The 27,553-nt window shown below is 51.1% G+C and overlaps 1 protein-coding gene across 1 annotated transcript in view; it reads right to left on the reverse strand.

The window, feature by feature from the left end:
* LAMA5 (laminin subunit alpha 5) overlaps nt 1-27,553 on the reverse strand; it is a gene marked incomplete at both ends in the record, with an annotated part of 77,850 nt that overhangs the window by 8,937 nt on the left and 41,360 nt on the right. Inside the window, 43 exons of the mRNA XM_079543472.1 lie at nt 150-320; nt 1,079-1,190; nt 1,521-1,631; nt 1,710-1,861; nt 1,943-2,086; nt 2,359-2,539; nt 2,719-2,819; nt 3,406-3,620; nt 4,060-4,140; nt 4,323-4,450; nt 4,728-4,841; nt 5,378-5,608; nt 5,930-6,013; nt 6,097-6,198; nt 6,319-6,480; nt 6,850-6,990; nt 7,516-7,660; nt 7,873-8,077; nt 8,304-8,515; nt 8,769-8,884; nt 9,554-9,693; nt 9,900-10,026; nt 10,359-10,560; nt 11,079-11,176; nt 11,644-11,752; nt 12,300-12,460; nt 13,154-13,307; nt 13,970-14,076; nt 14,178-14,320; nt 17,120-17,258; nt 18,930-19,086; nt 19,325-19,424; nt 20,083-20,188; nt 20,585-20,637; nt 21,131-21,230; nt 21,452-21,504; nt 21,682-21,819; nt 23,345-23,479; nt 24,448-24,582; nt 24,986-25,123; nt 25,482-25,622; nt 26,863-26,925; nt 27,268-27,402. Of these exons, the coding sequence (XP_079399598.1) occupies nt 150-320; nt 1,079-1,190; nt 1,521-1,631; nt 1,710-1,861; nt 1,943-2,086; nt 2,359-2,539; nt 2,719-2,819; nt 3,406-3,620; nt 4,060-4,140; nt 4,323-4,450; nt 4,728-4,841; nt 5,378-5,608; nt 5,930-6,013; nt 6,097-6,198; nt 6,319-6,480; nt 6,850-6,990; nt 7,516-7,660; nt 7,873-8,077; nt 8,304-8,515; nt 8,769-8,884; nt 9,554-9,693; nt 9,900-10,026; nt 10,359-10,560; nt 11,079-11,176; nt 11,644-11,752; nt 12,300-12,460; nt 13,154-13,307; nt 13,970-14,076; nt 14,178-14,320; nt 17,120-17,258; nt 18,930-19,086; nt 19,325-19,424; nt 20,083-20,188; nt 20,585-20,637; nt 21,131-21,230; nt 21,452-21,504; nt 21,682-21,819; nt 23,345-23,479; nt 24,448-24,582; nt 24,986-25,123; nt 25,482-25,622; nt 26,863-26,925; nt 27,268-27,402 (5,742 nt within the window). The remainder of the gene's footprint in view (nt 1-149; nt 321-1,078; nt 1,191-1,520; nt 1,632-1,709; nt 1,862-1,942; nt 2,087-2,358; nt 2,540-2,718; nt 2,820-3,405; nt 3,621-4,059; nt 4,141-4,322; nt 4,451-4,727; nt 4,842-5,377; nt 5,609-5,929; nt 6,014-6,096; nt 6,199-6,318; nt 6,481-6,849; nt 6,991-7,515; nt 7,661-7,872; nt 8,078-8,303; nt 8,516-8,768; nt 8,885-9,553; nt 9,694-9,899; nt 10,027-10,358; nt 10,561-11,078; nt 11,177-11,643; nt 11,753-12,299; nt 12,461-13,153; nt 13,308-13,969; nt 14,077-14,177; nt 14,321-17,119; nt 17,259-18,929; nt 19,087-19,324; nt 19,425-20,082; nt 20,189-20,584; nt 20,638-21,130; nt 21,231-21,451; nt 21,505-21,681; nt 21,820-23,344; nt 23,480-24,447; nt 24,583-24,985; nt 25,124-25,481; nt 25,623-26,862; nt 26,926-27,267; nt 27,403-27,553) is intronic.

Below are 27,553 nucleotides of genomic sequence, written 5' to 3' on the forward strand. Positions count from 1 at the left end.
CTCTATACAAAGAACCCTTATCTGAAGCCCTATTATTCTGAATAATAGTGCCCTCTCACGTGACAATGAATATGAAGAAACACAGGGTGACTTATTCAGACCAAGCAGGGCCAGCACAGCTCTGCCCCGTGCTGCTAACCCGCACTCACACTTTTGAGCTTCTTTGTGCTCACGCCTTGCCAGCTCCTCCTGGCCACCCAGGCTCCGCTCCTTCATCTCCCTCAGCATCCTCTCCACCTCTGCCATCTTCTGCCGAAACTCCTCAGTGGAGGTGGTGCTGGCATTTGCTGCCCCAAACGTGGCCATCTGCCGCACCAGGTCTGCAGGGAAATGCAGGTCTCATTAGCATCCTCAAACCAGACCCTTTGCAACTGAGACCTTCCATCTCTTTCTCTCACCAAAATGCAGGCAGCCTCTGTGCAGTGCTTGGACACCCAGCCTGAGACATCACTTGAGGGCCCTGCCACATTTCTGTTCCCTGAGCCCTCACCAGGAATGTGTGCTACATCCCAAGCACGTTCCTGTGGCTTTGCCTCCTCTCCTAGATCCAAGTCCCTTTCTGTTTTACTAAATCTCTCCTGAAAGATGAGTTTTATGCTTTTTAATAATATTTGTGCCACGTTGACATATTTTTCCAAACACTGTGTTCAGCTTAACAGCTGGGACTCATAATCACAGAATCACTGACGTTGGAAAAGACCTGTAGGATCTCCAAGTTCAACCCCAGACCACCCCACTGTGCCCACTGCCCAAGTCCCTCAGCGCCACATCTCCACAGCTCTGGAACACCTCCAGGGATGGTGACCCCCCCCAACCTCCCTGGGCAGCTGTGCCACTGCATCACTGCTCTTTTGGAGAAGAAATGTTTCCTAATATCCAACTGGAACCTCCTCAGAGGTTCAATATCCCCTCGTCTACCTATACAGTCACAAGTCTGTGTGGATCTCCATCACAATTTTATTTCCCCTTCTTTTTTCCATGGCCCTTTCTAAGCGATGCAGTGCTCTGTGCTGTTTGCAAAGTGACAACATGGCATTCCCAGCAGGAGAAACCCACAAAGCAGAGACTCTTCACTCACCTCCAGTGCTTTTCTGAATACTCTGAATAATTAGCAGAAGTTGCTCTCCTCTCTGGTAAGTCTCCCTTGTATGCTGCTCTAAATGGCTTGCTTTTCTGTGAGTCATCATAATCTAAAACACACAGAACTATTTATTACCTGAAGCATAAGTTCATGTTTTACGCGACCATTCTGCAGTCGGGCTGTTGAAAACATGGATATATGTACATACAGACATTTTTCCAGGCATCTTGATGTTATGACATGTTTAACAGTCCTCCAAGGGAGCAATGCAGCTCACAGAGCTTGGCCATGTAAGACATGTCTGCACCCACAGCCCAGTGCTGGGCTGAGCAGGAGACGCAGCCTGACTGAGCTGGGTTTCTCACAGCCTTCAAAGCCCTCAATTTAGATAAAAGGGGAGCTCTTGCTCTGGCAATGGGAAGATGAAGAAATATCCTACCCTGTGCTGCAGCGCATTCAAATCCTGCGTGAGGTCCGTGTTCTCATCCTCCAGCTCATCAGCCCTTTGCCTGACCTTGTTCATGGCTCTGTGGTACTCACGCAGTTGGTTCTGGAAAAGAAGAGAGCTGAAATCAAGCCAGCAGGCCAGGACAAACAGGCAAAAAGCAGCACCAAACCTGCCACGCACAGCAACAGTTGCCATAGTGCTGTTGAGACTATGGAGGCGAGCCCAGGCGATGGAGCTGGCGCTGAGGTTGACCAGCTGGCTCCGGATGGAGGGGAAGGACATCTCAATGCTCTGCAGATCCTCCAGCAGGAGCAGGACGCAGCTGTCACACACTGCCCAGAGAATGGAACAGTCAGCAGAGCCCTTTGCCAGAGCTTCCCTCACCTCCTTCCCCAGGACTGCAGCATACACACCTTCACACCTCATGCTGTCTGGGCCGTTTGCCACGGGGATCTCATAGTTGTGCATGCAGACGTCGCATTGCTTCCCTGTCAGCCCGTTGGAGCAGGTGCACTCCCCGGTGCGTGGGTCACAAGAGCCCCCTCTGCACTCACACTCTGCCAAGTTCAATAACAAGGAAACAGCCACGTCATCATTTTGCCACACTGAAGGGAAGGGAATGTGTGGCTTTACTCCAGCTGTGCAATTGCATCTCTGCCCATTTACAAGCACTGCTGGGAGTTTCTCTGTGCAAACCGGCAACACGCACAGGACCCCAAACAAGGGTTGGTTGTTTTCCTTCTCTAGCCATTTGACTAACACATGTGCCACCAAAACCATGTCCCACTCCTTCATGGGAGGGACCCGATGGCTGGGAAGCTGGACTCACTTCTGCAGCCCCTCTCACTGAAGCCCCAGTAGCCCGGAGCACACTGCTGGCAGTGCAATCCGCTGACGCCGGGCAGGCAGTGGCATTGGCCTGTCTGTGCTTGGCAGCTGCTCCCCATGGCACCAACATCACAGTCACACCTCCGGCAGCCAGAGCATCCCTCGAAGCCGTAGTACCCCTCCTAGGGAAAAGTGGGTCAGTGTGGGCACTGTTTAGGGCAAACCAGCCCTTATCATGCTGGATACATGCAGGGAAATGAGGTTTGCTGCAGCTTCCCATAGGGTACTGCATCACTGCTGAGGCTGCAGCTGAGCACCCACGACAAGCAAAGGCACCAGCACGGTACACAGGCAGCCTCACCTCGCAGTGGTCACAGTGCTGCCCCGTCACTCCAGCCTTGCAGAAGCACTGCCCGGTTTGTGGATGGCATGAATCAGTCCCACAGGGTGAACAGTTGCACTCTGCCAGGGAAAACACACGGTTACAGGTTGAATTCAAAAGACCCATCAGCCACGCCAGACCTCCTTACTCCTGACAAGGAATCCCATTTCTCCCCTGTCTTATCACAATCACAGCATATACAGAACTTTTCTCTGGTTGGATTTGCTCCTGCTGGCAATTTATTTCCATTACGGTTGCCCAGGGCAGTTCCCCTTTGGTGAGCTGCAGTTTGGCTGTTCCTCAGACACACAGGAGCAGTGCTGGCAGTGGGCTGTGCACACCCACGCTCCCAGGGAGTGCCAGCACCGCTGCTGCAGGAGCTGCTTGGAGCAAGGCCATTCCAACCCAGGTGTGGCTTGGCAGCTTGCAAACAGGGCTGGATCAGAAGCTCTGCAGTTGTGATGCTGGAGGGCAGGTTTTTGGAGATGCTTTCTTTCCTATTATCATCTTCAGAGGCTGCCTGTCCTGGCATGCATGCAACTGAGTGCATGACTCACCCGTGCAATGCACAGCCCAATGAATGCTGTACAACCTTGCTAAAACTCTTGACATGTCCCCGGTCAGTCTGTCCTTATTCCCCCAGTGCTTGCTGCTGGTCCCACTCACGTGTGCAGTTCTTGGCTGCCACTGCATCCCCATAGAAGCCAGGGGCGCAGACCTCGCACCGCGCACCGGCTGTGTGATGCATGCAACCCGTGCAGGTGCCTGTTAGGGAGTCACAGCTGCTGAACAGCATGTTGGGATCTGTGTTCCCGCTGCAGTCGCAGGGCTGGCACGAGCTGCCAATCACCAGGGGATTGCCGTAGTATCCTGGGGCACACCTGGAAAAACACAGCGAGTTAAAACACAGCCAGGGCTCTGGGGGATCCCAGAGCTGCACCACCCCTGTGTCTTGAGCAATTACAGCACTGAGGGCATCCAAGAGGATTGTAATTGATACAACACTCTGAGATTTCAAAGCACTTTGTGTTTGGCACTGTGATACCCCAGAAAGATGCCTTTATCATAGACTGCAAGTCAAGGCAAAGCATGGCTAAGCAATGCAACCACACTAACAAAATAAATCAGCAGTGGAGACAGCAATGGAGTATGTGCATGTGAAAGGGACTGAAAGAGATCCTGCTCAAGCAGAGCACACTCAAGGCAAAGCCAGCTATTTCCTAGGCAGTCTCTATGAGGACATCTCTTCTGCTACAGCAGTGGCTGCATGGGACTAGCATGGGGCCATGGCTCAAGAAACAGAGGTGCCATCCTCCTTACCGCTCGCAGTTGGGTCCAGCGTAGCCAGGCTTGCAGAGGCACTGTGTGCCGGAGCCCTTGTGCACACAACCAATGGCAAAACTGAAATGAGAAGGGGTGAATGGGAAAGTGCAGCTATCACCTGAGGTGGTGCCAAGGCACTGACCCCATGGTGTGGGCTGCTAGGGAGCAGGTGTGTGTCCAGGGACAAGGCTGGCACTGGAGCATCCCCAGGGCCGAACCAGTGCCCTGATGTGGGGACAATCCCATTCTAGGGTGCTCACTTGTTGGAGGCAACGGAAAGAGGACACGGACATCCGACACACTGCAGGCTCCCGTCAGCATTGTGGCTGCCCACATAGCCATCCTTGCACTGCTCACAGTGATCTCCCTCTGTGTTGTGCTGGCAGTTCTGCAAGGACAAGTCATGCTGCAAGCTCAGCTCCGCCAGCAGGAAATCCCCCCACCAGGTATCTGGATGCTGCACTCCCTTTTCTTTCCCAGAACTATCTTCCACCTGACCCTGAGTGGGGAACACCCCCAAAATCTCACATGCAGCTAAAGCTCTAATTCAAGCATGGTCCCACTGGCACAGTTCGCACGTGAAGAGCTTTCTAAATCCCGAACTACAGATTCCAAACTCCAGCTTTCCAGCTCCAAAAGGCCATGCTGTCTCACTGTTTACTTACAAGGCATATCCCAGATCCTGGCAGGCACTGGTCTGAGTGGCCATTGCAATGACATGGGATGCATTTCCCCAAAAATAACCCCTTGGTGTCCCTGTAGTAACCTGGAGCGCATTCCTGAGGACAGAGCAGAAGGAGATGTGAAAAACATTCAGGCAAAGCAAACAGACCCATTTAATTTCCATGACAGAATTCCCACTGGACTGTATTGAAGGAGAAGAGATTAAAAGCAACAAGGAAGATCTTCTATTCCTCATTGGTAAGAGACAACTGGCCAGGCAGAGGATCTCCTCCAAGGTACTGCATGAACTTGATTTAGGTCTTCAACAAATTTTCCTAGCATGTCCCTACCAAGAGGCCAGATGCAGCCAGCACACATCCCCCAGGTGTGCTGTGCTTTGGCAGGAGGAAAGCCGTGAGCAGGTCAGTGTGGGGGAATTTGGGAGATGCTGTTCCTTCTTCAGGCACAGCCTAATCTGTAATCAAAGCTAAAACCCTCAGGGGTTGGCCTGGAAGCAGACTGTGCAGCACCACTGCTCTGCACAGAGATCCTAACCCCACAGACTGCCACCTGCACCAAGCACGAGGGGTGTCTGTCTGCAGCTGTTCAACCACTCTCTGCCTAGAATAGTGCAAGCTCCTCTTGCTCCTACCTGGCAGGAGTCACCCAGGTAGTTAGCTGGGCAAAGGCACAACTCCACGTTGCTGGCAGGGACACCTGTAGCTGCATCTGTTGCAATCTCCAGGACCACATGACGCAGGGACACAGAGGAGGAGAGCTGGGAGAAGAGTGCCCGGATCTGCAGCTGCTCCAGGTTTGCCAGCACCATCATGAGCTCCTCTCTCGATACAGGGTTGTGTGTTTCCGTGTGCCTGAAGTTACTCTGCAGGGAAAAGAACTGACGTTACTGACAAGAAGAACAAACCCTTATTTTATGGCATCCAGTCCAACCTTCAGCTCCCTTTTCACAGGTAAAGCAGTTCTTGGATTTTCACAGCCAGTTCTGCTGCAAAAGACACCATCAAAAATCACAGAATTTCCCAAGTTGGAAGGGACCCATAAAGATCATCAAATCCAACTCCTGCCTCCACACAGGACCATCCAAAAAATACTGAGCTCAAAGCAACGCTCTCTTCTGCCTACAAGCTAGTCATTTCCTTTCAGTAGCATCTGAGCACTTGGTACATACAGTGTGCTAACTCACCTCCACCAACTGCAGCCGGCCTTCATGTACCTCCCCCGGGGAAGGGTAGGAGCCTTCCAGAAACATGATGCTCATCTGATTTCCCTGAGAAAAGCAAGGATGGCATTGGTCATCACCTCATCCTGCACACGTTAGCAGGAGGCACTGGTGAATTGCTCGGGCTGCACCTTCAGGATCACATCTGGACGGGACTCCATGGGAATGAAGACATCACCCCTCCGTGGGTCAGAGTGAAGCTCGTAGCGCAGGTGGCCACCATAGGAGGAAACCTAAGGAAGAGCCAAGTTGCATCAGCTGCTACCTGCAACCTGAGTCAGAGCTGTGCATGGCCCAGAGAGTGGGGTCAGGGATGTGCAAGACTGCTGGTCCAGCTGCCACTGTGCTCTTACCCGGTCCCCAAGGTAGGAGCTGGGTGCAACCCAGTAGAGCTCCTGATAGGCATCCAGGAGGTTCCTGAGATCAGCACGGAGGAGCTGCTCCCGCAGGCTCAGGGCTGTTGGCACCTCCTGGCGATCACTGCTCATCAAGAGCCAGCCATTCATGTCAATGAACTGTAGGGGAAGATCAAGCATACGTGTTTCTCCCCTTGTGCCCTGGAGGAGCTACAGAAGGCATTTGGATGCTGATGCTTAGAAGAGCAATTCTCAGTTTGGCTGAAAAGATGCCAACAGGGTCACAACCTCACACACATCCTGATGAAGCCATTGGAAAACTGAGCACTCTTGCCTGACATAATCCCCAAATGCCATCCATGACTTTCTACCCTATCAGACTCCAGAGACCAGGAAAAGGGTCTGAAAATGGGAGATGGGCATAGCAGGACAAGGATAACACTCCTCACACCTTCTCTTCTACCAGGGTAAGACAAGTGTACAATGAAGACCCAAGACAGCAGCTCAGCTGTCCTGCTGGTCCCTCACCTCAGCTCGGTACTTCACAGCACTGCGGCAGCGATTGGTGGCACCAAAGCAGAAACACTTGGTGCACCCCTTGGGGTTGCTGGCATCCAAAGAAAACGTCCCCAGGCGGCACTGGTCACACCTTGGGCCTTCCACATTTTCCTGGAAGATATGCAAAGCTCAATATTGTCAGAGGCTCCTTGCTGGGTCTTAGCAGAGAGCAGAGATGGCTCTAGGAGTGATCAAGCCCAACAAGGCTCATCACTGTGACACTGAAAGACAATTAAGCAGTCCCCAAACAAGTTTGCCACCACACCACACAGCAAACATTGAATTCTCTTGAACTAAGCACTTCAAGCCCTGCAAAGCAGCAGGAGAAGGCAGCTGAACAGCAGTTTGAGTTACTCTGCTCACATAGGAGCAGGAGCGAGTGGGCTGACAGCTTCACCTGCATCATTCTCTGACAACAGGGCTCAGAGTTCAGGCTGCCTGACTGCCCACGGACAGCCTGGTGAGTGAGTCCTGGCAGCCAGGAAAGATGGGGAGAAGCCTGTCAGGGTGTTCTGAATCGCACAACCCAGCAGGAATCAAACACCCACAGCCCCAGGGCTAAACCAGCTGTACAGCCAGAGCAAGGAGACTTGAACCAAGCATAAATGCATCACATGAAGGCATTGGAGGACTGACCTTGCAGTGACACTGCCCTGTCACCGGGTCGCACACGCTCGCTTCAGTGCCATCAGGATGGCAGTCACACCGCCGACAGCTGGGGTAGTGGTAGTAGCCAGGGGCACAGAGGTCACACCGTCGCCCAATTATATTGGGCTTGCACCTGGGCAGGATGCAAAAGATGCAGCATTAGAAACCTATGCTTTATGCTGCTGTATTTGCAAAGCTTCATCCATGCTGGGAAGCACACGGTGCTGAGAAAGATTTCTCTATCCTGCATGTTTCCTCCCTGCACCCTTCCAGTGTTTCCAATCACCCCAGCAGCATTCAGAGATACTGCCAGCTGTGTCCTGCACAGGGACAGGGCTTCCTCACTTGCACTGCCCGCTGTCCACATCGCAGCCAAGCTCTGTCAGCTCCTGCACTCCAGGCTGAGAGCAATTGCAGTCCTCACAGCCGACGAGGGGATGGCAACCAAAGGTCTGGGGCTCACAGACAACACATTCTGGCTTCAGGGTGTGAGGAGGGCAGATGCACTGCCCCGTCACCTCATCGCAGAGACGTGTCCCACAGTCACAGGCTGCAAGACACAAAAAGGAGGTGTGTTTGGAAAAGCAAGAGCCACGCAGCCCAAGGAAGGCACAGGCCAACGGAGGCAGAGCTCAGCAGCTCTGCAGAGAGCTGGGCTGCTTTCCTGAAGCTGTTTCAAGGCTAGAAAATGCAACTGTTTCCAACTCTGTCTTTGCCCCCAAAGGGGCCAAGTAGTCAGTGCTGCACAAAGCGGGGCAGGAGACAGGACAACTTACGCCTGCAGTTGGGGAAGCCCCAGTAGCCGGTGGCGCAGCGGGAGCACTCCCGCCCGATGACATTGGACTTGCAGGGACACTGCCCACCAAAGGGCTCGCACTGGCTGCCCCGCGCCCCCGCCTCGTGGCACTGGCAGGGCTGTGCCCCGTTGTTGTAGAAGAGGGACAGCGAGATGGCGGAGTCACGGCAAAACCTCGACGACGTGCTGGGACTGCAGAGGAAGACAGGAGGAATCGTCATGCAGCCTCCCCACCACCCCAAAATCCAGCAGGATTTCTTATATAAACGTGTGCTAAATTGGTGGGATGGTGAGCATGCCCAAACCCCCTCAGGTTTGGTCACTACATAAGGAAGTATTAAACAGAGACCTCCCCACAATCCCTATAAAGGGAACATGTTTTTGCTCCCTGAGGAGTGTGCAGCCCCCATTCAACACAGCACCCATCCAAAGCCAAGTGCCTCACTTGATGTAGAAGCTGTTAAAGCCGCAGCTGCTGATGAAGTCATAGGACTTGTCCAGGGGTTCCTCCTGCAGGTACTGAGAGCTGTAGCTGTCCTCTGGCACCACAAGGATGTAATCCTGCAAAGGACAATATGGGTGAGCCAGGCTCTTTAGCTGAGCTGACAGATGCAATCCAAAAGGAGCTCACTCAAAAGTCCAATTACACTTTTCATTTCTCATCAGTTCATCCCTCATGGGACATAATATAACACACAAAGGTGCCTGAGTACTAGAAAGAGCGGGGGCCGACTCTCTGGTGTGATCTATCCATAAGGCTTCCTCTACTCTAATGCTCCACATGAGGAGTGACTCAAATGCACTGGCAGAGTACCCTAAAAGGGGAGCACTGGCTGTGCTTCAACACAAAGCAGGCACCTGATGTCATCTTAAACTCCCAGACATGAAAATGTCTGGTTTTCTGTTCTGCCTTTCAGCTATTTACCCAGATTTTGGTCAGTGCAGCCCTGCTGCCCAAGGTTTCTGCCTTGCTTTGGTGTCAAAACCACACAGCGAAGGATAACTGTCACATACTGGTCCGGCTTCTGTGGATCCTGCCCTCAGTTCTACAACACTAATATTGAAGACTGCACCTTTCCAAGCTGGTTCAGAACTGAGTGATGATGGGAAATGTTCTTATGGTGACACAGCCACAGAAATCCCCAAGGAACCCAAAGACCAGCACTGCTGGAGCCGTGTGGCTGGAGCCTGGTCCAGCATGCCCCAGGAGCTGCCCAGAGAAATGCTCACCAGCCACAGCTGTTTGCCTTCTGGCACTCGAACAACCACCATCAGGTCATTGTCAGTAACATCCAGGACAATCTGGTCCTCAGCAACTACCAGGCTCCGGCACCCATAGCCATGTGGGCAGAAAGTAGCATTGGTCTGACCTGAAAAAAACAACAAATCTATTGGTCCCACATTTCCCTTGGAATCCTCATCACCCCGTTCTGGTTTCAAAGAGATGAGTCAGTCTTTCTTCACATTTGCAATCCTTGGAGAACCCACTATTAGCTTTTGGCATGAAAAACTTTCTGGGACTCCTCTTTGAGGGCTTCTGCCCAGCAGCTTTTCCCTGGAACCTTGCCCATCTCACCTTGCCAGATTCGCCCACCGCTGATCAACACTTCCACAGGGAAGGTGGGATGGTTGGGTTGGTAGTAGTGCAGAACAAAAGCGTAGCGCCCCAAGTTCTGAATCCGGCTGTTAAACACAACAGCAGCCTGGCCCCAAACACAAGAACAGAGTCAAAAAAAACCACATCGGTGATTTCTGCCCCAATTACCCAACTGTCTCATATCAGTCAGACTTTCGGTGAATCCACCTCCCAGCTCTCCACTCTTCCCCCTTAATGGCACCACCTGCAAAGCTGCTCCTGGAAGCCCAGAGAACCAAGCAGGGTAGAATGGAGGTAAGACAGAGGAGCCCATGGGAATTAAAGCTTCAGGCACAAGGTTAAAGTCCCCGTTAAATTCCAAAACTACTCATTGCTGAATTGGTAAAGCTACAGAAGAAAGAAGGAAAAATCCAGCCCACCCTATGTTGATGCTGCTACCTGTGGTGGCTGCAAGAGGATGAGCTCTGTGGTGGAGTCCATTGCTGTGGGAGGCCGAGGTGCAGGCTCCAGTGGGACTCCAGCTGGAGCCACAAGGACAGCTTGAGCCAGGGGGACATCAGGGGCAAGAGGCAGAGCCTGGGCCCCCTCCAAAACAACTGACTGGGAAAGCTTGAGGAATCTTGAGGGAATGCAGGAGCTGCTGCAAAAGGAGACAATGGGATGTAAAGAGAGGATTTGGGGATCCTGGCAGGAAAAGCACAGCCTTGGCATGGTGGATGATGAAGCATGACTGATCAGGGAGAGCTTCTTACTGGGACCTGCAGCTCTGTGATACACGCTTAGCAGTAAGAACAAAAACCTTGCAAAGGCTTATTTCTGTGCATATATTATACATATATGTCAAGAATTCAGCAAGTATCTCTTGCTGCATGCAAGCAAGGACAAGAAAGCAAGCTTATTCATGGTGACTGCTCAGTACCTGACACAGGAGGCAGTGTGGAGCCCAGGGACAGGGCCAGCCACCTGGCTTCCAGCCCTTGTTCCAGCACCACCTGCTTAGTGGGTGACAAGGTGCTTCACCTCAGCCTCCTATGCCACCGATTTCTTTTAGCTATGTCAAAAACTTAAGAAGCTGCAAAGCTGAGGGAAATGGGGAAGCAACTCTTTTGAGTTCCAGCCACATTCACACTAAAATCCTGAGGGTCTTCAGACTCTTACCTATTGGATGAGAACATGCCATGGACACTGATGCAATGCACCTTCGGCTCGACGAACTCCATGGTGAACTGCTCAGCAGGAACAAGGTGCACTTTGTGCTGCCACACATGAAAAGGAGACACCCAGTTACACAACAGCCTCTGGGAGCCTACAGCAGCTTCTGAGTCCACCATCAGAGCACCAAACATCCCCTCATCAGACTCTGGCTAACATACAGCAGACCACACCTATTTCCTGCCTCTTCTTCCCTGGTGTTTAGGAGCTCCTAAGGTGTTTAGGAGCTCCACTTCTATCTCCATCTAAGCAACTATGAATGTCTCCAGGTAAAGTGGGAAGAAGTACTGTCATGTTGCTGCACAGCTCCTGCAAAGAGCAGCTTCCTGTCAGCATCTTCTCCCACATCCAAGTCCTGTGATCTATTTCCAAACATGCTGCTGTACACTCTCTCCACCTCGGACTGCACATGACATAGATGGAGATCTAGCATCCAGCCCAACCAGAGCCAGGTACTGCTCCCACCTCTCCTTGCAATCTGTTAACAGCAACTTGTGAGAGGGAGCCTCACCAGGAAGAAGTCAGCCAGGTCAGCGATGAACCGAATCGTGGCCTCTGAAGTAAGTTCAAAAGTTGCCAATCTGCTCTGGGAATCCACAGCAACCCCTCGACAAAGGAAACTGTGAGACAAAAATAGATTTTGAGCAGGGTCGTGACACATTTCTTGTCTTGCCAGCTATATGTCCCAGAGGCATTTAGACAAAATCCCTGTAAATCTTTTGATGCCTTTTCTGGCAGGTTTCCCAAGGACACCTCAGACATTTGTTTCCCACTGCACAGTTTGCAGCCTGAAGTCAGACACTTCTATAGTAAGGGGCATAGTTTGACCTTCACCACTGGCTCCAATAAATCTGCCTGTAGGCCATTCCCCAAACCAGGGCCCCTACCAATGTACCCAGTTGCAAATAGGAGCAATAGGCCACTTGGCAGAGGTATTACAGGACCCTGCTGGCACGATAATGTGCCAGGGATGCCACGCAGTTCCCAGGGTCAGCCAGTCAGTAAAATCCACATCCAGTTAGAATCAGTTTGGACACATGCAGCTTAGATATACAACATTGCAGCATTGCTTTCCTTATGCCATAAGGCAGAACAAGCTCAATCAAGGAAGTCTGCCCTAGCCAGGTCACAGGAAGACTGAACTTAGTATCTCAGAGCTCACCATACCTGTAGACACACGGGTAGAAGGTGAACGTGCCCTGCTGCATGGCTAAGTGCGGTGAGCTGATGGCAACACCCACCGGATGCAAAGCATTGGGGTTGGCATACTCCACCACCAACATGTATTTTCCAGGTTGGGCAACAGGCAGCGACAGCTGGACTTCCACCTGGAGAACAGAGACACAGCTGGAGGAGGGGGCCCTGTCCCACCTCCCATAGCGAGGACATGTGATGCCCATGTTACAAATCCTCTGCAGCAAACACTGGAGTTTGCACCCCACTGCTGCTTGCGCCCCTCACGGGAAAAGACACACAATGGCATTTGTGGCATTCCAAGTGATCATGAATTAAAAGGTGTTCACAGCTCTGGTCCTCAAATCAATCTCCCCCTTGTCCCTGTGCAGCAATTGTTGCTGAGTGAATCAGGGCAGAACAAGCCATACTCAGAAGCACATGCTACTTGTTTGCTTGGGGTGATCTGTTTCAGCTTTACACCCTCAGGTTTGTGCCCCTGTGTCCAGCTGCCTGCAGAGTGTCTTCACCTCTGTTACCTGCATACTGTAGACTCTCAGAGAACACTCTAGGGGTACAAGCCAGGACTGCAGGGGACTGAGAGGATGCGACAGCCCTTACCACGTACCATGCAAATACCATGCAACCTTTGTAAGTTGTTTGTATGCAAGACACTGCTTTTGGTCTTGAGGAACAGGGCATGCAAGCACAGCCCCAACACTGATGGAGCAACTGAGGTGCACTTGGGTGCAACATCCTTTTGATAACCTGCCCAAGTGTATGCAAAGCACCGGACAGTGCAGAGATGACTGCCACCATGCAAGAGATGAAGCAGAAGTGCTACTCACATCATTGCCACTGCACATTGCCATCCAGGGATGGGAAGGGGTGAGCTGCTCCATGGGACAGCCTCTGGGTAACCTGTTGTCCAGCCTGCACACCGCATCCACCCCTGCCACAGCAGGGAAGCCATCCAGAGACAGGTACTTATACAAGAGGCAACTAAAAGCATAAGAATTTGAAAAGAGCTTTTGTTATGTAACAATTGTAAGAGCCAAGGACACATATGAAGACTGCCCTGCCCAAAGAAGCATCTCGAGTAATTGTGGTGCAAGACCATTTGTTACAGGACCAGCAAGAACAGTCAGAACAAAAAACTTCTCCCCTTCGAGTTGTGCTTTATGCTGAGGAGTGCTGCTATAGTGGAGAAGATAGGTGATGTCCAGAACCCACCCAGCCTCCCTACCTGCATGGACAGAGGGGTCCTGGGCAGCACAAGCAGATGTACTGTGATGCTCTAAGCACTGACCAGACTCTGCCCATTCATTTTAAATAGTCCAGCAAGCACTAACTTGTAGCCATTTTCCAGCACTACTAACTGACATATACGACACTGGGAATGTATCCCAGCACAGGAAAGGGCTATGGTCTTACTGTGTTGGATCTCCAGGGCCTGTAAGAACACAGACTGACTGTGCCATGGATGAGGCGACCTGTGCATTGGACTTCTAGGCCAGTGCAGGCTCACCAGACTTTATCAACTATGGCAAGCACTCCACAAAACAATTTTACTGCATCCAGACTCTCATCAGATGTACACTATTTTTCTAAACTCCAGACCAAGAGCTGAGTCCCACATGGCACAAAAATACAGAGATTCTTACTTCTGGGTGGCTTGTTCTGGGGCTGGCTGGTATGTACACGGATCTGTGACCTTTAGCTGCAATATTGGAGCTTCATAGTATGAGCTGGGTAGCAAGACCAGATAGTCCTAGGCAGAGAAAAAGGAGAGTGAGTTCCATGTAGGATACCTGTCCGTGTAGAGCTGCTGAAGCTCTTCATGGTAGATGGAACACAGGGGCTGGTCCTTACCAGCAGCACACCCTCTGCTTCGACAATCAGAGACCAGGTGTTGGGGTTGAGTACGAAGGGCTCCCCAAAGCTGTTCTGGGGGACAGTGACAAACGCTGGCTCCGTGCTGGGAGCAAAGACAATCTGCTTGCTCTGCTCTGTACCTGGAGTGGGAGGGACAAGAGGCTTTGAAGGCACTGGGGAGGGGATAGAAAGTCTGGGGCTGCAAATCAGAGGCTGCGCTCAGGAGAGCAGCTCTGTAGTGCAGCAGGGAGCCCTGGGCTGCTGCTCTCTTGGTGCTGCTGTAAGATGCCCCACAATCCCACGTTGACCCATAACAGAGACATCTGCTCTGAATCTACTCAGTAGCTTCACAGGAAAAAAAATATTAAAATCACTGTAATCCTTAATGCTAATCCACAGCTCTCACAGTGTGCTCTGCATACCTGGACTGCAAAGCGCAGAGTATCCACACCAAAGAGCATTCTTCCTGCTAGAGAAGGAACTCATTTGTGAAGAATTTATTCTGAGACAGACAAAAAGAATTGCCCAGATACGTTCTTCCTTAGGGATATTCTGATCCCAAGTCCACCGGCAAGTTAACCGTCTTCTCGCAAACTCTCAGACTCCCAGTCTGTGCTCCCGTCCTCCTTGTCTGCCATGGACTGAGATTTAGATAATGATTTTAACCTGCAGGAGTGCAGCTGAATAGCTCCTTGGCTCAGCTGACACATTCCTGTAACCATTCTATTCATTAACTTTGGACGAAAAAATAGCAGAGCACCTAGAAGCAGACCGCCTGCCCAGCAGTTTCAGGAGGGTTTTTAAGCACACGGTTAAGGGGGATTCACTGAATATGGAGCAGATGACATGAAGAAGTGGAGAATGCCACACGCTGACTGTCTTGGTATTGTACATGGACATCAAGGCAAATTGCAGAGGGTCAGAAACTAAAGCAAGGGCTTTTGCTGCTGCTGGGATGAGTCAGCCTCTCCTCGTGTGTGCTAGAGCTGCAGCAGCCTGGCTTCAGCTGGGGCCAAACTCTCACTTTCACAGATGGGAAGCAAAGGTGAGGATGTGAGGAATGAAGAGACTTCCCTGAATAGGTCATGTGGCAGATTTCTTGACGAGCTGAACTTTGAGAGGACTCCTTTGAGAGCTTACACAACTCAAACTGAGATGGGTTGTGGAGGTGGAGAGGGAAGAACTGGCCAGTAGACCATATGCTTGGAAAAGGCTTCCCTTTTCACAAGCCACATCTTGCTCATCTTCTTCAAGCAGAGAGATTAAATGGTCAAATAAGACCTTTTATCTTCTTTTCCAGCTGCTCTGTCTTTTACCACTTGCCCACTCCACCCAGGCAGAAGGTGGCCCAGTATTTCTCAGGCCAATTTGGTCTATGAAGGAAGCTGCTCTCCTGGATCCCTTTGTTGGTGTAGCAGTCCAGCAGTTTGCCTTTCAACACTATAAAAAAATCAAACGCTGCTTCTGAGCAAGGAGAGAAGCACATCATGGGGCAAATAAGCTCTGCTGCTGGACAGGAAAGTTCAAATACTTCCTGACTTTCAGTGGGATCCTCAAGCATGAGCTTCATTCATGCTCCTCTCGGCTTTCTGCTGTGTAATATGGCTGGCCTTAAAATTACCAGCAATTTTTCCCCTCCAAAAAAAAAAAAAAAAAAGAAAAAGAATAATATCTTGGCATTTCAAACTTTGTATATCAGATCAAAGGCAAAACATCTTCTATGTCAACTCAAGAAAGAGGACAGAACTTCACATACAAATAAATTAATTTGCTGATGTCAGCAACCTTGTACTGTGCAAGTACAGCAGGATAATGTGGCTGTACACTTCACAGAGAGGCAAAATCAATCAGCCAGCTGTGCCCTAGGGTACTTGCAGGGCTTCAGGTCTGTACCCACACAATTCTGCTCCCAAAATAACTGATGCCCAGGTCTCTAGGCTTGCTCAGCCACCTTATTGTGGCTCTTCTTCCTCTTCAGCAGCTTGTGTCTTGGTAAGAAGCTAATCACTGGAGTGCACTGCCTGTGTAACATGCAATTTCAAGTCAAAGACTTCCAAAGACTGTGATGCCAGCAGCATGTTTTAGGAGATGCACAAAGCAAGGACAAGCTTGCACACATCAGAGTAGCTGCTAAGACTATGTCCAGCTACCAAAGTTTGGATCCCACTGCCAGCACTTGGCAGATTCTGGTTTTGTGGAAACTCAGCTCAGTTCTGCCTGGGGCACTGTGGTGACTCTGCCCCTTGCTGGAGAGACTGTATCTAGTTGTACAACAGCCTTATCCACCAACAGTCTGACTGATAACAGTCCTCAATGAGTAGCTCCACAACTGGAGACCAGCTTTCTAATGCTGTGTTAAATAAAGGAGGCTATAGGCTCAAATCAGCCTTTGAGTTGGAAGGGCAGATCTAACAGGTAAAGCCATATGGAAGTGTCTTCTGCAAAGGATGATGAAGAAGGTTGCCTGGAATGGGGAGGAGGTGGCGATGGTGCAGGAAAGCAGAGCAGTCTGGGATCCTTACCTCTCCTTCGTGGCTGATAAGCTGTAATTTTGCCATATACAGTGGCCCCTCCTGAATTAATATACCTCAGGATGACATGGAACAGATAGAGCTCTGCCTCCTTCACGTTTACAGTGACTCTGATTTTATTCTGCAAAAAGCAAAAAAGCACATGGGGCACACGTCACTGGGAGGCCAGCTCCTGGCCACTCACCTGCTCTGCAGGGGAGCCTCACCCACCTGCCTACCTGCCTGCCTGCCTGCCTCTCTTCCCCCTCCCCACCATCCCATGGCACAGCACTGGCCAGCCACCTGGGATGGGCACACTCAGGATGGGCACACGTGGGACAGTCACACCTCAGACAGGAGAAGGGGCAGAGGAGCAGTGTCGCAGCGTGGAATGCTCTGAGTTAGTCTAGAAGTGAAAAATGCACTTACAGTTGCCACAAATATTAAACTTTCCTTCCTCAACGACCGAGACCCTCCCTTCAACACTGGCGGACCCCCGGCTGACGTAGCGGAAGACGAGGCGGAAGAGGTCGGGGGAGGTCACATTGAGAGTCACCACTACCTTGGGCTGGTGGGAGAGAGAAAGGGGAGAGAAGCAGAGCACACCTTCAATTACCTCCACCGCTGACAGCCACCAGCCCAAGCGCAGCCGCTTGGCTCACTGCTCCCAAAGCGACATGCCACAGCGCAAGGAGAAGACAAGCACCTGGCCCTACAGCCCCAGCACGGGCACCTCACGACGACATCCCCTGCAGGGCTGCCTGCAGAGCACGCGAGCTGACAGTGGAAAGGGGTGGGAAGCCTCTGACCGCGTCTGGAAAGTTCTCAGGCACAGCGGGGTTGTTCAGCTAGCCTGGTACACGTGCCAAGTCAGAGGAGAGGTTTTAAGAAATCCTTGCTTTTCTTATGCACATAATGCTTTTTGGCTTTGTGACACAACCAGCCAGCAGGTAGCAAATGCTGAAGCCACTGCTCTTGTGCTTCCACATCTCTGACAAGATGCCAACAGAGAAGACTGCAAATGGAGTTCATTCCTCATCCCCAGGAAAATGCAAGGCTGAGAACCACCGGTGCCAAGGAAATGCGTCACTGAGCGTGCATCAGTCCTCTGCCTATCTGGATACTGCTTGGGAAGTCCTAATTTAAACAGATGCCTTAGGTAACACTCACTTTGAAGAGGCCTAAACACCTGCTTGAATAGCCCTTCTGCTTATGGTGGAAAGCAGGGGCCATGCCTGGGGAGACTCCTAAGGAGCGTTGTGTTCCTGGGAGCTGCAGTTATACACCCACAGGAGAGCAAACTGGAAAGACCTTTTAGAACGCAAACTACAGGAGAGAACTGCCAGCAGATAGCCATGAGTTTGCCCTTCTATCAAGGCCTATTTCTATCTCGGTGCCAACACTGGATGCAAAACAAAGCCAAGAGCTTGAGCATGAGCATCATCCTTAAACTTTAAAGGCTAGAATTTTCTCAAGGGAACCTACAGTAGTTGCTGCCCAGCTCCTAGGTACAAATTCAATGGAAAAGAGTCAACACCTCTGGCCTCTCTGTTATTTCACTTAAGTGTGAAAAATAGTAAAGAAAACTGAAAGTACACACACCAGCATAAGGAACCTTAAATGGGACAAGACTGTAGGAGAACAACTGCCCTGCACTCTATCCCCAAACACACACACAGGTGACACTTCAGCAGGTGCCATGCAGAAGAAGAATCCAATGAGAATAAGAGAGTCAAGAGATGAAACAGCTTAATCTCTGGGGCTTAGACAATTCCAGGTTAGTGTAAATCATATTTATGGCAAACCGTCTGTCAGCAAGAGCCGAAGCTGAGGTCTGAGCTGAATATGGAAGCAAAGAATCTGCTTTATTTTCGGAAAAATGTGAGAAGGTTATGCGGAAAGATGCAAGAAAGAGCAGAGTCAGAGGAAACAGCCACAAGGAAATCCCGAGACAGTGTTTATAGACATCCCTGTAAGCAATCACCAAGCGACCACCTCTGTCTAACCGGATTAGGATGTCAGGGGACTCCCAGTTTAGGATCTTTCCCCTCATCAGTCTATGCCGTCCCCAGAACTACAGGAAATATCTCCACAAACAGGCTATATATACACTGTGCTGTTTATGTTGGCTGCCACGTGGCTCTGAGAGGCGCTTGGAGTAACAGATGTGTGCCAAAAACACGTCAGCTTTCTGCTGGCTGCATCCTCCCCAGGGGGAGCTGGGCTGGGACCAGTGTACCTGGATGGAGGACATCTGTGCATATCCGCGCCAACTGAAGCCCTCAAACTCCAGCGGGTTGTAGCCGAAGCGCACAGCCCGGCCGTCCGGCGTCGTCCCTTCCTCCAGCTCAAATTTCAGGTGGTGAAGGTCAGGGAAATAATGATCCCGCACAGGTCTGGGGAAGAGAAGGAGCACCGTGACTTTTATCAGCAGGGAAAGGCTCTGGACTCACCCAGCTCACCCCCAGCCCCTTTCGCCTCTTGAGCTGCTAGTTTCAGACGCTTCACGCCTTCGCTGCAGGCAGGAGGACACCTCAGCCAACGCGTGGCTGCCATCCAGGCGACCAGGTCCCCACGCAGGACACACCAGCCCCAAGGGATGGGCACGAGGCAGGGCCCCGAGGTGCAGCTTACTGAGTGCAGGTGGGCCCACGCGTGTTGTGCCGGCAGCGGCAGGCTCCGCTCCGCTCCTCGCAGGACGGCCCCAGCGACCCACCGACGTCGCAACGGCAGCCTGTGGGCAGGAAGCGCCTGTTTACATTCCCGCCACGCTAACGAGCTGCTGGTCCCTAATCAAAGGCGCACCCCAGCGGGTGGGGAGGCCGGGGCCACTATTTTTATTCCATTGTATCCGTTTTCATATTGGCCCTGGCCCCGCTTGGATCAGCTCCTCTTCCACCTCAGCGCCGAGCTATTTGCAGATATCCAACGGCTGCGGGAGGAACAAGGTCTGCAAGCCCTCACAGCCAGGCACCGCAGCACAGCGGCCTTGTTCCCTCTTCCCAACCCTTCCGGGACTGTGTGGGCCAGCCGACGGCGGCCGGATCTCCTCCTTCTCCTCTTCCCATGGTCACGATGGAAAGCAGCCAACCCCACGTGTCCAGGTCCACCTGCTCCCAACGGGAGGAAGGGGGACAGCTGCGAGGACACGACCACCGGGCTCCCATCCCTAACCTTAAGGACCTCAACCAGTGGTAAAAGCATGAATTTGGGTTTCCAGATACCCAGTAAGATCCAGCACATGTTCTAGGTCACAGTATGCCAAAAAGAAAGAGGTGGGACGTCTGCTCCTTCTCTCCAAGGCCACCAATCAGTTGAGGTATGCAGACGCTTGCTCCAGGTTCATCCCGTGTGCCCCCCTCCTTCACCAGACATGTCAGAAGGGAACTCACCTTGGCAGCCAAAGTAATTTGCGTTCTCCATACTGAAGAAGCCATCTTTGCACGTTGAGCACAACTGGCCACAGGTGTTCGGTTTGCAGAAACACTGCCCATTGCCCTAGGACAGAGCAGGGGTGGGAGCTGATTCCCTCTCATTGTTCCTCATGGCTGAGCCGTTACTCAGCTACATGGGTTCTAGTCAGAGGTGCTGGAGGAACATTGTGAGTTTCATGCTTCCTGTGTGTGGGTGGGCCAGATAAGGGCCAGATAAGTGCAACTGCCCAAAAATTCAGGCAAACAAAAATCCAGGCATCCTGGGCCAGACCCAGAAATATTTAGGTGCCTAATTTATGACAGGTCTTAATCCTACATTGTCATGCAAGCACAGATTGTGGTGTGACCTTTGAGAGTTCAGCATCAGGATGGGAGTCTCCAGCAGCTGCTGGGAGAGCTGAAACACACCCAAGACAGCACAGTTTCAGATGTGCCTGGAGGCACAGAAAAGCAAACCCACCTGCTGGCACTCTGCAATTCCACTGATGGTGCCCTTGGTCTCACACTTGCAGCCTGAAGAGGGGAAGAGGAACAAGAAATTCAGAAGAGCATTCAGCACCTGAGAAGAAACCTGATGGGTAATCATTGCCCACCATACCAGAGGACGCTGCCTGGGATAACAGGACCTGGGAGCTGGTCAAGTAGAGGGTAGCATTGCACATGGGCTCACTTTTCATTTTGGACAGTTATCATTACAGATACAACTGTCAAAGACATTTGACTTTTCTTCACAATGGGCCATGAAAGTCTAAGTGTGCAAGGTCTTCAGCGGGGGGCCAAGAACTCATTGCACGAGCTCTGTGTTCCACTCCAAGCAAAGGCTCTAGCCTTTTCCCTCTCAAAGAGGTGCCCCAGGTACCTCCAACACTGACATATCTCATGGTAAGAAGGAAGGAAAGGTATCACTTCCATCCAAAAGTGGTGGCCCCCACTGGCTTGGGTTTGAATCTTGTATCATTACAATGTGGAAAGGACTTCTTGGGGTTGTGCGTTGCCATTTCCTTACTTGTGCAGCCATAAGGGTTATCTGGAGTCAGGTTCCAGTACAAGGGCTTGCATCTGTCACAAGCTGGGCCTTCAACATATGCCCGACATGCACAGGAGCCCTGGAGAAATGGAGGAGAAAAGAGCAGGTGAGAATTTACGTAACAGTGGCTGAACATTGTGTCTGCTACCCTACAGTGAGCAATGGCTGCTTCTAGAACTGTGCTTTAGGAATGATTTGGCCCAAGTGAGAAAAAGAGGGATCATGCTAAACAAACAAACAAATAAATAAATGAATGAAATGGCCTGCAGAGGTTGGGCAGGTTCATCTGATGATACTCACTGGGGCCAGCGAGGGATCTGCAGTCACTAACCCAGCTGGGTTACAGGAGCCCACTAGAAAAGAGAGGCACGAGGAGGGATTTATAAAGAGACAACTCACATCCTGATTGCTCTTCAAAGCAGTCATTTCTTCACTGACATAACTGTTAGGGAACGACATCCCATTTACCAGCACCACACCATGTCCAGGACCCCAGGGTCCCTGTCCCAGGAGGAGAAAGGAGCTCCTACCTTCACAGTGTGGAAATCCATAGGCGCCCAGCACGCAGCTGTCACAGCGCAGCCCCGTCACTTTGGGCCGGCAGCTGCACTGCCCCGTCTCCTGGTCACACGTGCTGTGCAGAGAGCCCTCCCTGGAGCACTGGCATGCTGCAAAAGAGGGGAGAGGAACTGCTGGGCTTGCAGGGCACAAAGACTCCTGCATTCAAGGCCTCCCTCCAGCAACCTCTTTTGTCTGCCTGACCTTCACCATCACTGAAGTAGTCAAAAACAGGTTATAAATAACAAATGCACTCATTCTTTCATCTAGTAAAAAAAAAAGAATAAATCTTTTAAGGAAAACAATGTTTTCACATTTTTTATCAGAGCCATTCACGTACATCTATGTGTTTTTCAGTGGCGGGGAGAGAAGTTTTGGTTAAAAAAAAGGGAACGTGTGATCTCATTCCAAAACGATCAGCAAGCAACGACAGATCTGCAAAAGCTCATTTGCACCCAGGCTCCAAAGCGCAATGCTCAGCCATGATGCATGTGGGCAGCAGGTCCACGGCACAGGACCACGAACAGCCATGGCTCTGCTGGGGGCGAGGGCAGAGTGATGGCTCTGTGCTTCCTGCACAACCTCCTGCAAACCACACAGCAATCCTGCTGCCATATCACATGAAAGGTCAGCGAGCTGCTGGGGAGCTGCCCCTGCCCTCCTGGCACAGCCAGCACTCCTCAATTCCCTTCCCTGCTCTGATGCCAAGGGGGATATGGTACAGCAAAGCACTGTTAATTAAACAACAGAATTTTTAAAAGCCAGGTTTTCCTCTTCTTTCCCTGCCATGATTCCTCTACTCCTCTGCAATCTGGATACTGCTTTAGAAGAGAAGAAAAAAAAAAAAAGACTACTGAATTCCTATGAGACCATTTCAGCCATGCCTTCAGCCTCTTCAAAGGCATATTGCCGGCATCAGCAGTTGCAAGGAGTGCTCTGCCAGCTGGCTGCAGCTCAGGCATCTACATTTAGTATGGTGCAAGAGGGTGACGATGCTCTTTTGTAGCTTCAGGGAAATGGTATCACAGATTATTTTTTTAATGAGCAGTAAATTCTTGCTGGGAGACAGAAGAATACATCTGGCTTCCAGTCAGGCTGCCAACAGGAGGGAGATGGGGACACTGCCCAGAGCTGGAGAGGGCCATTCAGAGTAACCAGAACTCAGCCCTGGCACCAGCAGGAGTGATGCAGTGCCCAGAGAAGTCACTGGAAAGCTCTCTCCTTGAATCTGGGGCTGACATGAAACTCCAAATTCTGATCTTTCAGAGAGGGAGCCTGAACATATTCATTATCTGTAGGTCTGTTTCAGAGGCCATATATCCAGACTGAATTTTATTTCCAACCAACCAGACAGACCTGAGCTCTTGCTGTTAGTGACAACGAGCTTGGAGAGACAGAACTGCACAGCCTCTGGGGAAGCATTCCTTAGAGATGTTTCCTCATTACATAGCATGCCTATCAGATGAGATAGCCAGGTGAACTGTGCACAAGAAAATTGATTCCTGCTGCAAGAGCCGGTTTTATTCATATATAACCCTTGGAGCTGCATTTCAGAAAGGGAAACCATTACTGAGCCAGTAACGGCAGCTATTCCCTTCCCTCCCCTAAGATCTGCTCACAAGGGTGGTTACTCACGTGTGCAGCTGGGGTACCCATAGAAGCCCAGGGCACACTGGTTGCAGGTGTGCCCTGCAAAATTCACATGGCATCGACATTGGCCGGCTGGGCTGCAGTTGTTGTCCACAGCACCCCGGGAGTCACAGGAGCAAGCTGGAAGAACAGGACTCTGATGAAACGCCTGAACCATGGCCAAGCACTGCAGCTCTCAATTGTCAGTTGCTCCCACACAGATTAGTTATTTATATAAAAAGAGTTCATTTCTTAATTCCGCAGAGACATGGGGAATACCTTCATCCAGATCACAGCCATACCAGGAAAATGACCCTGAGAGGTGGTGAATTTGTTTTTACAGCCTATTCAATGCACCTTTTAGCAAGTTAATGCACAAAAGCATGTGTCCAACCCATCAGTTTAATGTTTTTGTTGCCCTCTTTTTTAACATTTTAATTAAAAATATATATATATTAAAATTGCTACTTATATACATTAACTATGTTGTATGTATTATATATGGTCCCATGCAATTACTCTTCACCCAGTGCAGCCCAGGCAAGCCAAAAGGTTGGAGACCCATGAACTAAAGAGAGACAAGAAGGTGTAAGCTGGGACATTTGGTCACAGCTGGGTTGTGATGAGGAAGTGTGACTAATAACAATTGCTCCTCCTCCAGGCTTTGGCATGATCCATGACCTCCAGAACAAGCCCGCCAAATTCTTACTGCAAATTACACGGGTGATGTTGAGAAGCATCAACATTCTCCAAAGAAAGGCATGTTTTTTCATTTCCAAAGAAAGGGGAACGTGACAGACCAGCTGGAACTGAGTGTTAATGCTCATTTAAATGTCCCATGTGAATAACCCAAACTTGAGGCACACTCTAGCAATTTTTATAGCTGATGCATTTTGAGCAGGGAGCTGGGTGGGCTTCTCTGCTCCGCATTCAGCTGCACATCCTCACAAGGAAACCACCAGATGTGGTCCTCAGCTGCCTTGCCAGCACAGCCCCAGCTCGTTCTCCTTCAGTTGGAGCAAACAGCTCCCCTGACAGATGTTTTGGGGAGACAGAGTGCCCTGACTCGAGGCCATTCCCATCCCTTTGCTGCTGCCGCAGGTCCTTACCATAGCAGTGGGGGTAGGAGTGGTGCCCAGAGCTGCATTGCTCACACCGTGGCCCTGTGAACTCAGCCTTGCAGAAACATCTCCCAGAGGAGTCGCAGCCTCCCGGCAGCGTCCCAACAGCACTGCAGCCACACACTGCAACAGAGGGAAAACACCTTCTGATTTCCAGGAGCAAAGCCTGTGGCACAACAGGGCATTTTCTGAGGCTCTCGAACAGCCACGTAAGCATTCAAGCTGTTTGATCTCTGCCCATTTTTCCATGTCCTCCAAAATGCCCACACAACCACTTTCTAGTCTTCCTCCAAAATCCTACCAGAAGACGCTGGCTTTGCTGTAATATCTACCCTACAGCTGGCAAAGGCAAACTGCTGTTCTCACACTGACTGCCTCTGTGCCACCCTTGTCTTGTGCTCATTTTTGGGCGTCTTTTCTCCAGTAAAGCATCTGTAGTAAGCAAGGCAGAGATCACCTCAGGGTATCTGCTGCACACCGGTCCATTCATGGAACCCACCCAGGCCTGGGGAGCACAGATACTCACGCTGGCACAGTGGGTAGTTGAAGTAGCCAGGGGCGCACTGATCACACGAGTGACCTTCAAATCCTGTTCGACACAGGCACTGTCCTGTCTCACTGTCACAGGTGCCATCGTACTGACCCGGGCCAGAGCACTGGCAGGCTGGAAAGCAAAAAGGGCACTAGTTAATAAACAGCTTCTTAAGTGTTTTCCCCTCCTAAGAAAGGAACCAAACTCCTGTTTCCTCTGGGCTGGAAACTGGAGAAACCACAGGGGACAGAGCTGACAGCAAATATGCCCAGCCCAGAGCTCACATCCATATGGAATTTCTCAACAGCACCCCAGGGCTGGGAGGACACTAGAGGGTCACGGTTGGGTGGAAAATACCAGCAAAAGTCCTGGGAATTTGTCACTTGGAAGTGAGGCTGGAGAATTCCTTTCTGCAGAGTGAGTGGAGGGTGGGAAGAAGCAGGGAGGTGAGCAGGGGAAGGCACGGGGCTGCTAACCCTGAGTCACTCACGCTGGCAGAGGGGTCCATAGTGGCCTGGAGTGCACTGGTCACAGTGTGTCCCCTGGAAGTTGGGTTTGCACACACACATCCCCACCCGAGGGTCCTTGCGGCACGCATTGCCTTCTGTCCCACCGGCATAGCAGTCACAGTCTGCAGGGGGGCACAACAGGCAACATGAAGAGGACAAAAGATGAGATCTCTGTTGCTTGGCAGAGGTCCATAAGGACAGAGAAGGGGATGCAATGCAAGACAACAGCTCACAAGGTTTTCCCCTAATAACCTTCGTATCAGATGCAAATGTTTTAACCAAAGCCTGCTTAGGTGAGCAGCACAGCTGGCTTGTGGGGTCACAGCATGGCTGGGAAATCTCTTCATCACACAGTGTGCAAGGTGCTGGTCTGGCAGCAGGGCAATGTACAGAGCAGACTAATGCTGCCTGCACAGGTCACTCAGGGCTGATTTGGCGAAGCACTGTCAAAGAGCTGTGCACAAATTACCATGGATTTCAGCTACTAAGGGTGGGGCATTGGCTCCTTCCCTGCTGAATTCAAGCCCTTCTCCCTGTTAGGGCCCTCATCCAACTCAGCAACAGTATGGGTGATGGGCTGAGGGAGGGAAGTGCAAAACTTGCCTAGCAAGCAGAGGCAGGGGGAGGCAGGGAAATGAGAAGGGAAGTGAGAAATTCCATCTCAGAAAAGAAAAGCCTGCCTGGAAGATACAGAGTTTAGAGTATCAGAAGGAAGGAAAAGGTTATCTGCAGCACAGTGGGGAGCATGAGACAGGGGAGGATATAGTGGGAAAAGAGAAGAAAAAGGACAAAGGAAGAGATCAGCTGAGAGGGGTGATTGTCAGAGAGGAGGGAGGTGCAGGGGGGCATGGCTGAGAATTCCAAACAAACAGAGAAAGCAGCTGTCCGCACACGCTTCCCAGACACTTGCAGCAGTGCTGCTCTGGCTTTGTGCAGAGGGGCTGTCAGCACAGACCCACCGTGCCTTCCAGCCTACAGAGAGCGACAGCATGCATGGCAGGACAGGTCTGTATCAAAACCCAAAGGCTGAGATCAGGGAGAATACAGCTTGAATTCCAGCTCAGCCACAGCCCCTCCATGGTCTTAGGGTGCTGCTTATAGGGAGGCCAGAAAGGCCATTCCCTCATGGTTTGAACCTCAGAAGAAAACACACAGTCATGCTCTGAGTTTCCCTATCTACGATAACGGGATCATAAAGCTCACTTTCTCCTACCCCTCAGCTGCCTGCTTTCTCGGAACCACTGTGTGTCAGGCTTGTCTCTTACAACCTACAAGCTCTGTAAGCTGAAGACCTGATCTTGCTTGAGAGGACATGATAATAGCAGGGTGATTGCCAAAGACAAGGAAAATTGCAGTTCTTACTTATTATCTGTCCTGCAGGGAGAACTTGTTCTCCAGTATCGTTATAAGCAAAGGCTGGAACAGCTGTGTGGAGAAAGAGACATTGCACAGGTCATCATACCATACCAAAAATCAATTACAGCCACTCTTAACGCAGGCTCCTGAATGATGCTTTTTCCTCCTGCACAGAAATTGGGAGATCAAACATTGGACAAATAGGAAGTTCCCACTGACCCTCTGTCTCCATCTCAACCCACATCAAGTCCAGCCCAATTTACATCTGTGGAACAGATGGACAGGAGTACCAATGTGGCATGGGATAAAGAGAGAGAGCAGCCCCTAACAGAGGGCCCTGACCCTTCCTACACCTGTTGAGTCTAAGAGATCCTGGACTTGGCCACGCATGGCCTCTCTCTGTGTACTCACGGTAGCAGTGGGGGAAGTCCAGGTACCCCTCAGCGCAGGCATCGCAGTGCTCCCCAGTGTAATTGGGTTTGCAGTAACAGCGGCCAGTGAGGTCCTCACAAGTGCCATCGGTGAAGTCGGATTTGCAGTTGCAGCCTACAGAGGGGACAGCAGTGTCATCACAAGCACAAAAGGGGCGCTGCTACGACGCAGTTTCCAAAAGAGGCTCCACAAATTCTGCAAATTCTCTCCAAAAATAATAAGTGTGATTTTGCCTCTTCAGAACGAATCTGACTTAGAGGAATTG

The sequence above is a fragment of the Tetrao urogallus genome, assembly GCF_951394365.1.
Source record: "Tetrao urogallus genome assembly, chromosome: 16".
NCBI classification, from domain to species: Eukaryota; Metazoa; Chordata; class Aves; order Galliformes; family Phasianidae; genus Tetrao; species Tetrao urogallus.